This window comes from Antechinus flavipes, chromosome 3 (genome assembly GCF_016432865.1).
Source record: "Antechinus flavipes isolate AdamAnt ecotype Samford, QLD, Australia chromosome 3, AdamAnt_v2, whole genome shotgun sequence".
Lineage (NCBI taxonomy): Eukaryota > Metazoa > Chordata > Mammalia > Dasyuromorphia > Dasyuridae > Antechinus > Antechinus flavipes.
In genome coordinates this window covers 246,004,650-246,018,380 of record NC_067400.1, presented here as the reverse complement: position 1 = coordinate 246,018,380, position 13,731 = coordinate 246,004,650, and the positions used below count along the sequence as shown (strand labels likewise).

General features: G+C 35.8%; 2 protein-coding genes across 2 annotated transcripts; both read right to left on the bottom strand.

Annotated features, from left to right (window-relative positions):
• Positions 1-6,004: 6,004 nt before the first annotated feature.
• LOC127557861 (keratin-associated protein 20-2-like) lies at positions 6,005-6,247 on the bottom strand. The gene has a single exon (XM_051991147.1). The coding sequence runs from the start codon at positions 6,245-6,247 to the stop codon at positions 6,005-6,007; it is 243 nt and encodes an 80-aa protein (XP_051847107.1).
• A 4,619-nt stretch (positions 6,248-10,866) lies between these two features.
• On the bottom strand, positions 10,867-11,160 carry LOC127557141 (keratin-associated protein 19-3-like). Its single transcript, XM_051990577.1, has one exon. The coding sequence runs from the start codon at positions 11,158-11,160 to the stop codon at positions 10,867-10,869; it is 294 nt and encodes a 97-aa protein (XP_051846537.1).
• Between the last annotated feature and the right edge of the window lie 2,571 nt (positions 11,161-13,731).

The window sequence follows — 13,731 nt, the reverse complement described above, 5'->3', positions numbered from 1 at the left end:
GGTAATTTGTTACAATCCCCATATTCATGGATTCTGCCAGTCCAGAACTAATTCAGAGGCTAGATTTGGTAAAGAGTGTGAGGGAGTATGAGGATGTCAGAAAGAAATGAGTGGACTCTCCATCATCTTGGCTCCACCCCCCAGAATTAGTTATTTTAATTGTGAATGTGAATGGGATGAACTCTCCAATAAAACAGAAGTGGATAGCAGACTAGATTAAAGGCCAGATTCCTACAATATGTTGTTTACAACAAACACACTTAAAGAAGAGTGATATATACAGAGTAAAGATGAAAGGCTGGAGCAGAATCTTATGCTTCAGATGAAGTAAATAAACCAGGGGTAGCAATCCTGATCTCAGATCGAGTAAAAGCAAAAATAGATCTAATTAAAAGAGATAAAGAAGGAAACTGTATCTCGCTAAAGGTATCATAAACAAGGAAGCAATATCAATACTAAATAGATATGCACTAAGTGGTATAGCATCCATATTCCTAGAGTAGAAGTTAAGAGAAAGCTGCAAGAAAAAATAGACAGCAAAACTATACTAGCAGGGAATCTCAACCTTGTTCTTTCAGAACTAGATAAATTGAACCATGAAATAAATAAGAAAGAAGTGAAGGAAATAAATAGAATTTTCGAAAAGTTAGGTATGATAGATCTTTGGAGAAAATTGAAAGGAGACAAAAAGCAGTATACTTTTTTCTTGCAAATTCATAGAACCTATGCAAAAATTGACCATGTGTTAGGGCATAAAAACCTCAAAATCAAATGCAGAAAGGCAGAAATAGTAAATTCATTTTTAAAGATCATGATGCAATAAAAATCACATGCAATAAAAGGCCAAGAGAAAATAGACCAAAAATTAATTGAAACTAAATATTCTAATTCTAAAGAATGAATGGGTGAAGCAACAAATCATAGGCACAATCAATAACTTCATCCAAGAGAATGACAAAAATGAGACAACATACCAAAATTCGGGGGATGCAACCAAAGAGGTTATTAGGGGAAATTTTATCTCTCTAGATAATTATTTGCACAAAATAGAAAAGGAGAAGATCAATGAATAGGACTTGCAATTTAGAAAGCTAGGAAAAAACAAATTAAAAGCCTTCAATTAAATACCAAATTTGAAATTCTGAAAAGGGCAGGTTAATAAAATTCAAAGTAATAAAACTATTGAATTAATAAATAAAACTAGGGTTGGTTTTGTGAAAAAAAACAACACAATAGATAAACCTTTAGTTAATTTGATTAGAAAAAGTAAAGAAGAAAATCAAATTGTTAGTCTCAAAAATGAGAAGGGAGAGGAAATTAGAGCAATGATTATGAGTTATTTTGCCCAACTATATGTCAATAAATTTGATAATCTAAGTGAAATGGAGGAATACCTAGAAAAATATAAATTGTCCAGATTAACAGAAGAAGAAATAAATTACTTAAGTAGCCCCATTTTAGAAAAAGAAATAGAACAAGCTATTAATCAACTCCCTAAGAAATAATCTCCAGGGCTAGATGGATTTTTACATATGAAATTCTACCAAACATTAAGAGAATAATTAATTCTAATACTATAGAAACTATTTGAAAAAATAGAGAAAGAAAGACTCCTACCTAATTCCTTTTATGACACAGATATCATGCTGACAACTAGCCAGTAGGGTGAAAAGACAGAAAGAAAATTATAGACCAATTCTCCTAATGAATATTGATGCAAAAATCTTAAATAAACTATTATCAAAAAGATTAAAGAAAGTCAACCCCAGGATAATATATCACAATTTATACCAGGAATGCAGGGCTGGTTCAATATTAGGGACATTATTAGCATAATTGATTATATCAATAACCAAACTAACAAAAATCATATGATTATCTCAATAGATGCAGAAAAAGCATTTGATAAAATCCAACAACAATTAAAAACACTAGAAAGTATAGTAATAAATGGAGTTTTCCCTAAAATGATCAGTAGCATCTATTTAAAACCATTTGCAAGTATCATATGTAATGGGGACAAACTACCACTATTTACAATAAAATCAGGGATGAAACAAGATTACCCACTATCACCATTGCTATTCAATATTGAATTAAAAATGTTAGCTTTGGCAATAAGAGAAGAAAAAGGGATTGAAGGAATTAGAATAGGTCATGAGGAAATCAAATTTATCACTTTTTTGCAGATGATATGATAGTATATTTAGAGAATCCTAGAGAATCAGCTAAAAAACTACTAGAAACAATTCACATCTTTAGCAAAGTTGCTGGATACAAAATAAATCCACATAAATCATCAGCATTTTTATATATTAACAACAAAGTACAGCAATGAGATACAAAGAGAAATTACATTTAAAATAACTGTCAGTAGTATAAAATATTTGAGAATCTACCTACCAAGGCAAAGTCAGAAACTATATGAATACAGCTACAAAGCACTTTTCACACAAATAAAGTCAGATCTGATCAGCTGTAAAATTATCAAATGCTCATGAGCAAACATAAAAAAATGAAAATACTACCTAAATCAATCTACTTATTTAGTGCCATATCACTCAAACTACCAAGAAATAATTTTACAGATCTAAAAAAAAAAGCTAATAACAAAGTTCATCTGGTCAGAAACTATATGAATACAGCTACAAAGCACTTTTCACACAAATAAAGTCAGATCTAATCATCTGTAAAATTATCAAATGCTCATGAGTGAACATAAAAAAAAAATGAAAACACTACCTAAATCAATCTACTTATTTAGTACCATATCACTCAAACTACCAAGAAATAATTTTACAGATCTAAAAAAAAAAAGCTAATAACAAAGTTCATCTGGAAGAACAAAAGGTCAAGAATTTCAATGGAATTAATGAAAAAAAAAGATGCCAATGAAGGTGGTTCAATTATGCCAGACCTAAAACTGTATTAGAAAGCAGTTACCATCAAAACAATTTGGTAGTGGCTAAGAAATAAAGCAATCGATCAATGGAATAGGTTATGTTCACAGGACAAAATAATCAATGACTATAGCAATCTAGTGTTTGAGAAACCCAAACACCCCAGCTTTTGGGACAAGAACTCATTATTTGACAAAACTCCTAGGAAAAATGGAAATTAACATGGCAGAAACTAAGCACTGATCCACACCTAACACCATATACCAAGATAAGGTCAACATGGGTTCATGATATAGACATAAAGAATGATATTATAAGCAAATTAGAAGAACATAGAATAGTTTATCTCTCAGATATGTGGAGGAGAAAGGAATTTGTGACCAAAGAATAACTGGAACTCATTATTGAACAACAAATAGACAATTTTGATTATATTAAGTTAAAATTTTTGTACAAAGAATACTTATGCAGACAAGATTAGAAGGGAAGCAATAAATTGGGAAGACATTTTTACATTTAAGGGTTCTGATAAAAACCTCCTTTCTAAAATATATAGAGAATTGACTTAAATAGGAATTAAAGCCATTCTCCAATTGATAAATAGTCAAAGGATATGAATAGACAATTTTCAGATGAAGAAATTGAAACCATTTTTAGTCATATGAAAAGGTGCAGGAAATCACTATTGATCAGAGAGATGCAAATTGAGACAACTCTGAGATACTACTACCCCCCTCTCAGATTGGCTAAGATGACAGGAAAAGATAATATGTATGTTAAAGGAATACATGTTGGAAAAACTGAGACACTAATACTTGGTGGAATTATGAACAGATGCAGCCATTCTGGAGAGCAATTTGAAACTAAGCTCAAAAAGTTATCAAACTGTGCATATCTTTTGATCCATCAGTGTTTCTACTGGACTTAGATCTTTAAGGAGGGAAAGGGACCCAGATGCACAAAAATGTTTGTGTCAGCCTTTTGGAAAGAAACTGGAAACTGAGTGGATGCCTATCAGTTCGAGAATGGCTGAATAAGTTATGGTACATGAATGTTATTTAATATTAGTGTTCTATAATAAATGATCAGAAGGATGATTTTAGAGAGGCTTTCTGAGAAGAAAGTTACCTGAACTGATGCTGAGTGAAATGAGCAGAACCAGGATTTCATTGTATATGGCAATGGCAAGATTGTATGATGATCAATTCTGATGGATGTGGCTTTTCTCAACAATGAGATGATTCAGGCCAGTTCCTGTGTGATGAGGCCATCTTGTGATGATGAGAACCATGTACACTCAGAGAGAGGATTGTGGGAACTGAGGGTAGAGTACAACATAGCATTTTCACATCTTTTGTTTTTGTTTGCTTGAATTTTATTTCCTTTCTCATTTTTTTTCCTTTTTTGATCTAATTCTTCCCATGCAGCAAGATAATTATATAAATGTGTATGCCTATTGGATTTACATATATTTTTACTATGTTTAACGTATATTGGATTACTTGCCATTTAGGAGAGGGCATGGGGCTAAGGGGGGAAATTGGAATACAAGGTTTTGCAATGGTCATTGGTGAAAATTTATCCTTGCATATGTTTTGAAAATAAAAAGCTTCAATTAAAAAAAAGAATTGAATTAGCTCAGAAGAACTGTGGGCTCAAAGTTAGAGTCCACCCCAAATGTTCATACGAACTATTTATGTTTGACTTGTGGCCAAGCCAAACCTTCTGAGCACATATTGTCTGATCAGCTATAGTCAGACACATTGTAACTCAACTCTAATTTAGTGATTTCATTTTGGTCCTCTTCAAAAACAAAGGCAATGTAATCTAGCTCCAAATCTATTGATTGTTTAGTGATAACAAAATGGTGGAAGGTATCTAAACAGGGAGTTTATTGTTCTGTCATTTTTCTCTTATGTCTGAATCTTTGTCACCTGATTTGAGAATTTTTTTTGACAAAAAAAAATGTTCTTTTGACATTTTATTCTCCAGCTCATTGATAGATGTGCCAACTGAGGCAAAGACAGTTAAGTGACTTGCCTAGGAACACACAGAGTAGTTAGTGTCTGGGGCCAGAATTGAACTCAGGAAGATGAGTCTTCCTGATTCCAAACCTGGCACCCTATTCACTATTCCACCAAGCTGTCCTAGATAACAGATAACATAAAGCAATTCTGACAATCATGGGGATCTGGAAATCATGAACCATGAACATGGCATATGAACACATGAATCTTTTGAAACCTTGAAGATAAAAGCTCTTTCAATGTGCACACAGAATATGGAGAAAGGATGTAGCTTATATAGAACAAATGCCTTTTCTTCAGTAATCTAGGGTCTGGATATTATGAAGTTTTAAAATTTAAGTATTACTGAAGTCAAATTTAGAAAGATATTTAGCAAGTAAATAATATGCTTTCTTCTCTCTTCTCTCTCTCTCTCTCTCTCTCTCTCTCTCTCTCTCTCTCTCTCTCTCTCTCTTTTTAGCAAGCTAATTAGAGTGACTTGCCCAGGTCATAGTGACTTGCTAGTACATGTTAAGTATTTGAGGCAGATTTTGAACCTAGTTCCTCCTGACTCCAAGGCTGATAGTCTGCACCTTGCACAAGCTAGGTACCCCAATAATATGCTTTTTGAACAGAAATCTGGAGAGGTATCCCCTCATTTCTAAAGATGAATTGGAGAGCAAATTCTGCAATGGCACAGATAAATATATCAAGGTTAAAAATCTAGGCCTGATGAGAGACTTAAACTCAAGTACAGAGAAATCAAGGAGAACTGAAAACAGTTTTTCTAAGCCAGTGAAGCAAGTTTATTAGAAAATCACAAGAGATATCTCAGCCATGGTGCTGAGAACCTGGAAATGAGCTGTTGGGGAAGTCTCCCTGATGACAGGTGAAATCCTGTATCAATTCTAGAAGGATGGTTTCCTGCTACTTCACTGCCTTGAGTGCTTCATGAGGCTTCTAAGACACTCTTGTGGTATCTCTTCTAAGTCACCCAGATGTAGAGACAGATGGAATGTGCTGTCCTTAGAAAATCATGGAATTACCAGAAGCTGGGTTGGACAAAGATTCCATGGCACTGCAGGAGAAGATGGTTTTTCAATAGAAACCACAGGAAGAATATCTTCCACAGCAAGATGGACGGCAGCAGCCATAGCCATAGCCTCCGTAGCCATAGCCACCATGGCCCAGACCTCCATAGCCACAGCTACCATAGCCCAAGCCTCCATAGCCGCAGCTGCCAAAACTACAGCCTAGGCCACGATAGCTGCCATATCCACAGCCATAACCAGAGCCATAGCCATAGCCCAGACCTCCGTAGTAGCTGCTACAGTAGCTCATTGTGTCAAGATTCACAAATTTAGATGGATATAAGGATTTAGTTTGTGTGAATGTACACAGCACTATCTGCACAGATATTTTATACACTTCCAGAAAGAGGTGTGGCAGACCTAGGCCAGAATCACATAATTCCTAATAACTAAATTGCCAGAGTAAAATCACATTCTTGTCATCATTTGGTCCCTGACAACAATACTCCCAGCTCATTAAAGTTTTTTCTTTTGTTTTGTTGTATCTCTGAGAAGGCTATGCTACAATCTTATTCCTGTAATGAGAAATGATTATAGTGTTTCCAAAGCTTAATGGTTAATGTGGTTGATGCCCTGCCCAGACTTCATGGCAGCTCTTTCTCAGATGGCATTATTCTCCTTCCATAACACTTGTTACCCTGGTCTTTTGATACTCTATAACTAGTCTATGGAATGCTGTCTCTCCAAATCAGTGCTTTCTGAGATTCAAATGCCAAAATACCTCATGCAGATTTCATATCCAAGTTAAGGCTGTGCTGGAGCACCAGCTGATGGAATCGATCCATTTAAAAACTATTCTACAAGCAGTGAAAACACAAACAACCTCCCCAGTGTTTGCACTGTGCCTGCCACTATAGTCATGGCTAAGATTATAAAGAAATGGCAAAAGAATCTGTCTCATCAGATAACTCTAAATGCTAAATGGACAAATGATGGGAGTTGATGGGAGAAGATCTCAGAGGTAGAGGCACAAGTTACTAGGGGAAAGGGACAAGACCGTGTGCCACAGGTTGTTTTAGAACTGAAAATATAATGGGCAAGAAAAAGTCAGAGGAGAAGGAGAAGGGAGAGTATTCTGGGCAGGGTGAACTGCCAGCCAGCATAAAACTAAGCAGAAAGCACAGGTAGTGCATTGTCTGAATGAAAGAAGGTGGGTTAGCACTGACAATAATGTAAATTGAAAAGTAAAGTATACAGAGATAATAAAGATGGGAATGGAATAACTAAAGAAGAGGGTGAAATGTTAGATAAGAAGTTATCTGTTTAAATCATCATTGAAGTAAAAGCTACTGGAATTTACAAGATAATTTTCTTGCCTGGGACTTGACCAGGAGTCAAAGAACAACTTAGCAAAATCCTTTTGGTGGCTGAGTGAAGAAAGGCTCTTAATGGACAAATGAGTCAGTCAAGGAGATCAATCAAATTTTCTTTCAGAAAGATGTTATGATGACTTGGTCTAAAGTGGGAGCCATTTTATTGGAAAGAAGTTTAATAAACTAATTAGATATTTTTCCTTGATATTGCAGGGTCAAGGAAGTCCCTGCGTCTTTAAATCTAAGATTTTGATGATGGTGATCGTGAAAGGAATAGAAAAGCTGAGAAGAGAAAAGGTGATGATATATCTCTTCTAGACTTGGTAGCTTTGAGATTTCTTGTGGAAATCAAATTGAGATTGTCCACAGGTAAGTTCATGATTCATGAGAGGACCTCAAGAGAAATGGAGGTATGGATCAGGACATGTGACAGTGAATGACCAAAAAAAAAGGTCCTTGAAATCCTCAGGTCTAAGAAGGATCAACTCTCCTCTCCAGAAAGCAGAGTGAAGAGAAAGGAAAAGTGCAATGTTAAGGTTCAGTCAGAAATAAGAGGGCCCTTTGATAATGTGATGTTGGACCACCTAAAACTACCAGAAAGGAGCCATTAGGTTCTGAAAGCTGAATAAAGCAAACCCAATGGAGCATATGTAAGGTAGTACAATCAAAAGTTGAAGGAAGTTCAAGAAGAAATATTCAGAAAAAGCCACTAGTTTTGGCCAGGAGAATGTGTTTGGGCACTTTAGAGAGAGATGTTTGTTGAAGGCTTGTACTAGTAACCAGATTTCAAAGGCTTTCAAAAACAATGAAGTGAGAGCAGCATGAACTCTGAGTAGACCAAAATAACTATAGCCTAGTGATGGGCTTTTTGAATGTGGAAGTATTGAGAAGTGCTGATAATATGAGGTTGGTACAATCATGCAATTCAGATATAGGTAGACAGCTGAACAATAGGTGAATTTAGGGGAAATGATTGTCTGGAGTTGGAGTTGGATTAGTGAGTATCAGCAAGAAGGAAGTGAGTCCATTGCAGATTTCGACTGACCCAATAAAAAGTAAACTCAAAGTGGTTAGGCAGCAAGAGCTGTCTTCTTTCTCCTCTCAGCTTCCAAATCTCTCACAGCTGCATACTAAAGGATAAGGAAACTCAATAGGATATTATATAGCCTCCAGAAATCCCACTGTTAACTTGAGATCACAAAAAGGTAGATTAGAGACTAGAATCCAGGAAATTAAGGTAATGGTCCTTCTTTACCTGCCTCTTTAGTATACAGCTGGACAACATGATAGAAGGATCTCCAGCTGAATCCCTAGGAGACATACATGAAGGAATTGGAATTTGGGTTTAGAGGGCACTGGAACTATTTTTTTTTTTTATGGCTATCTGCTTGTACTGTGCTAGATTTCTATTGCTTATAGAATGTGGATTCACAGGAGCAATTCCACCCTACCTCCCTAAAAACAAACAACCCCCCCACCAAGAAAACTCAAACCCTGATTTTCTTACTTTGCTGATGCAAATATGATATTCTTTGCATAATGAGAGCTGTCCAAGTAAGAAATGATCTTCTCCAAGGATATTTTCCATTGAAGTAACTTCGATAAAATATCTGCTGACAAAGGATTGGTGAATCATTTATGAAGAATGTTTTGGGAAGAATTGAATTAGTGCAGCTGCTAAGGGCATTTCTGTTGAAAAATCACTGGATCCACACAAATGTACATCAATTTTTAAAAATTAGAATAAAGCTCCTAATGACATATAGGAAAAGAAATTCTTTTAAGTTAACAACAAAAGAAGGGATAAGGTCTGTTGTTAGTGGCACTTCTATTTTCTCCAGTGTCTAAAATACCATTTCAGTCCATAAATACTTTAAATAATACCTGTTTTTTAAGCACCTTCCATGTACTAGGGAGAGTACTAAGCTCTGGGTTTCTTTTCAACAATTCATCTGAGGGACATGATTTTGTGGAGTCATAATGGCATTTAGCTATGGAATCCGAAAGCCTTGAGACAGATTGTAGAGCAGCAAAGTAGAAGTTAGCTTTCCCTGGGAATTGGAACTGATTAGAGAGTTCAATTGTTTGAGTGGTTTGCAAGACACCCTTGAAACAATGAGTCTACTTCCTCCATAGATAGGAGAGCCTCTTCTCAAGGATAATATTTTCACATCTTGTTTTATCTTGTTTTAGATAGCTGTAGGAGATGGCATCCACCTGAGGGTGAGGCTACATAACAACTTTTAGATTTGGTATATGACACTCTGTTTTTGTGGAGAGTCCTTCACTTGTGCTGTGTTCCAAAACTTCATATTGCTTGGTGACAACAAAGTGGTGGAAGACAGTTAAACAAGGCATTGGCTAAGCCAAATTCTGACAATTATCAGGGACACCTTAGATTTGGAGATCACACACCATGAACATGAGTCCATAAATGTGAGTCTTTTTGAAACATTGAAGAAAAGGGCCCTGTCCATGTGCACAGAGAATGTGGGAGAAGGGAAGTAGCTTATAGAGGCATGTTTCTTGCTTTTGATAAAGGGGTGGATATTGTGAATTTGAAAGATTAAAGTAATGCTAAGAGAAAATTCAGAAAGACATTTAATAACAAAATAAAATGTTTTTGAATGAAAATCTGAAGTATCATTTCATTGCAAAAGATGGATTGATTAGAAAATCTTCTTCAATGATACTCAAATGTGGGTAAAGATTGAAAATTACTTTAATAGTGAACATAACCAAAAGCACATTGTGCACAATAGCAATGAGATTATGTGATAATCAACTTTGATGAACTTGACTCTTCTCAACAATATGGTGATTCAAGGCAATTTCAATAGACTTGGGAAGGAAAATGTCATCTGCAACCAGAAAGAGAACTATGGAGACTGAATGTAGTGGAAGCATAATATTTTCACCATATATTTTTTTCTCATGGTTTTTTCCCTATTGGTCTTATTTTTCTTGTACAGAATGAAGAATATGAAAATATGTTTAAAAGTTTTGAATATATTTAATCTCTATAAGACTTTCGCTGTTTTGGGGGAGTGGGGAAGTAAGAGAGTGAGAGAGAAAAAATTGTAACACAAAGTCTTAAAAATGAATGTTGAAAATTATCTTTACATGTATTGAAAATTTTTTAAAAAGGAAAATGCTTCACTACTTGAGGATGAAAATTAGTTACTACCGTGAGGTCAAGGAGGAGATGTGAAAACAGTTTTGTTAAACCAGAATCTTTATTAGAATATTATAGTAGACAACTCAGTCATATTAGATCAGAACTGAGCAAACTTGCTGGAAATGTCATGAATCTGTCATGGAAGGTGAAATCTTAGACCATTTCCCAAAAGAATAGGTGCTGTTCCTTCTCAGTTTCTGCCTCTTTGCTGTTCTGAGTGCTCCATGGGGATTGCAAGATTTTCTGGTGGTAGTTCTCCTATGCCACCTAGATGTAGAGGAAGATGGAATTGATATCCTTATAATTCTGTGGAATTAACCAAAGAAAGGGTCTGGAGTTGAACAAAGATTTCATGACACTGCAGCAACAGTTGGTTTTTCAATAGAAGCCATAGGAAGAATAGCTTCCACAGCAAGATGGGCGGCAGCAGCCATAGCCATAGCCACCACAGCCATAGCCACCATAACCCAGGCCTCCACAGCCACCATAACCCAGGCCTCCACAGCCACAGCCTCCATAGCCACAGCCTCCATAGCCATAGCCTCCACAGCCACAGCCTCCATAGCCACAGCCTCCATAGCCATAGCCTAGGCCACGGTAGCTGCCACATCCACAGCCATAACCGGAGCCATAGCCATAGCCCAGGCCCCCATAGTAGCCACCACAGCACATGGTGTCAGGATTCACTTGGTTGGTTAGAGGTTAAGGGTAGGTTCTGTGACTAGGTATGGCACCATTTGCACAAGAACTTTTTATACCCTTCCAGCAGGAAGTGTGGTAGCTTCATTCCAGAACTGCCTAATTAAGCAATTTTTACAAATTAAAGAAATTTCTACATTAAAATGGCATTTTTGCCACTAATTTCTCCATGAGAACAATTTTCCCAGCTCATTTAATTTGTTTTCTCTCCATTTGCTGTTTTTCTGAGAAGGTTCTGCCATGATCTTGTTCCTGTAATGAGAAATGATTATAGTGTGTTGCCAAAGCCTATATATTTAATGTGCTGGTGCCCTACCCAGGCTTCATGATAAAAAGCCTGTTTTTTTTTTTTTTTTATGCTACTCTCCTGCCATTATTCTTTCATCCCTGACCTGATTCTTTAGGCAGGAGATTGAATCTTGTCTCTTTTTAGTTCTTCCTGGAATAGAAATGATAAAATTCTAAATTTCAGATTGGAGTGAAATGGTGGTAGGGTGCAAGTGAATATAAAAAGTCAATCAAACAAACATTCCAAAATCAATTATTCCAAAAACACTTAAATCACAAACAACCTTGCCACTGTTTGAACTCTTCCGGCCATGATGCTCAGTTCTAGGGATTATCAACATAGCTTCTGTCCTTAGGTAGCTGTAAAGTCATAAAGCCAAAGAAAAAAAATGGAGTCATCTCAGAGTCAAAGGCACAAAGCAGTAATGGAAAGGAGCAAGGTCACATGCCACAGGAGGGATTAAAGCTGAGATTCTAATGGATCATAAACATTCAGAAGGGAAAGGCAAAAAAAGAAAAGGATTATGTGCAGAGTGGACAGTCAACCAGTGCAAAGGCTGAATGTGCACTGTGTTGTCTGAGTGAAAGCAGATCTGCACAAATGAGCCAGACCATAAAATATAAGAAGAGACTGAGACTGGAAAAGTAGGAATAGCCCAGCTGACAAAGATGGCAAAATGTCTGACAGGTTTCTATTTAACCAAATGGATGTAGGGCCTGGGGATTTGGGGGATTGTGGGGAAAATCAGAAGAATGCTTTAGGTGAATTTTCTGGGTAGCTGAAAGAGGTTGGATAGGGGTGAGGAAAAGATTGAGCAGAGAGGCCAAAATTTCTTGCAAAGAGGTCCTATGAATGTGGAAGGATATGGATTCAAAGATGTTGTTAAGGTAGAAAGAAAACGTTTTGCCAACTGATTAGATTTGATTTTCAATGTTGCTGAAGAGAGTGAAATATTCTTTACTTATTGAGAATTATTCAAGACAGAAATGATGTTCCTGAAGCATTAGTTTCCATTGAAGTAATTTCCGTAGAACAACTCCTGACAAAGGATTGTTCAATCATTTGGGGTTATGTTTTGGGAGGAATTAAATGAGGTAAGGTTTTGGAGGACATTTCTGTCAAAAAGCCAGTGGATTAATAGAAACAGAATGTTTTTGTGAATGGTGAATAATACCTATGAGCTATATATAGCAAATTCATTTCCAGCTAACAGGAGGAGGGATAAAATTTGTTGGTAGTGACACTTGTATTATTTTCTTTACTCCTTGAAGCACAAGTTCTATCAATACTATTTCAATCCATAAACAAATACCTATCATTTGCCAGGCAGAGTGCTAAGCTCTGACACAGCTTCCAAACTTTTTATAACTTTACTCTCGAAAGTTTAAGCAAACCAAATAAGATGCTATATGATAGCCAGAAACCATATTCTGACATTAGAATTGTATGAAAAGGATCATAAAAGACTAGGGGTCAGGAAAAATATTTACTATAAATAAAACCAGAAGGAAGAAAAAGTTAGGAATTTCAATTAAATAAAAGGATGGCTCTAGGTACACCTTAAAGGGTCAGCAAAAGGAGGAAAAATGTTTTTTCTTGTTTTCTCAAATGATAATAGAAACCTTATTTAGTTGGCTATTTGGTCTTTTTGTCTTATAGCACAAATGATAAGTGTTTGCAAAAAGATGTCATGAGAATAATTGCAATTTATGTACTAACATCAATTGCTGAGGATAAAGTGATAAAGAAATAATAAGCTCTTCAAAATTAAATCATAATATACTGTCATACTTAGTTACTCTGGTGCAAATTTGGGAAAGGTGAGAAAGGGAAGAAATAAATCCAAAGTATAGTTCAAGAGATATAATGAAATTGTTCAAAGACTTGTAAATGACATAGAAGTCTTACACCTTTTTATCATGAACTTGACAGTTTTTTTCAAGGTGTTTAGGTCAGAGGGGGGAAAGGCATATAAGAAAATAGGGGAGATAGTAGAATCTAGTGAAAGTTTTAGTTTTAATGGGGAAGATTTGTGTATTTGTAGGCATCAGTAAAGGAAACATGAAAAAGATAAGAATGATGATAGTAGAGAAAATCTGGAAAAATGGGAGGATATAGAATGAAGGATACATGTCGGAATGATCAGCTTTGATTAAAAAAGTGTCTTATCATACTGCAGTAATTGGAAATATTCAGGAATGATATGAGAGGAGTAGAGAAGAGAAAGCTTGAGGAAAGTGATTGCAATCTTTTCA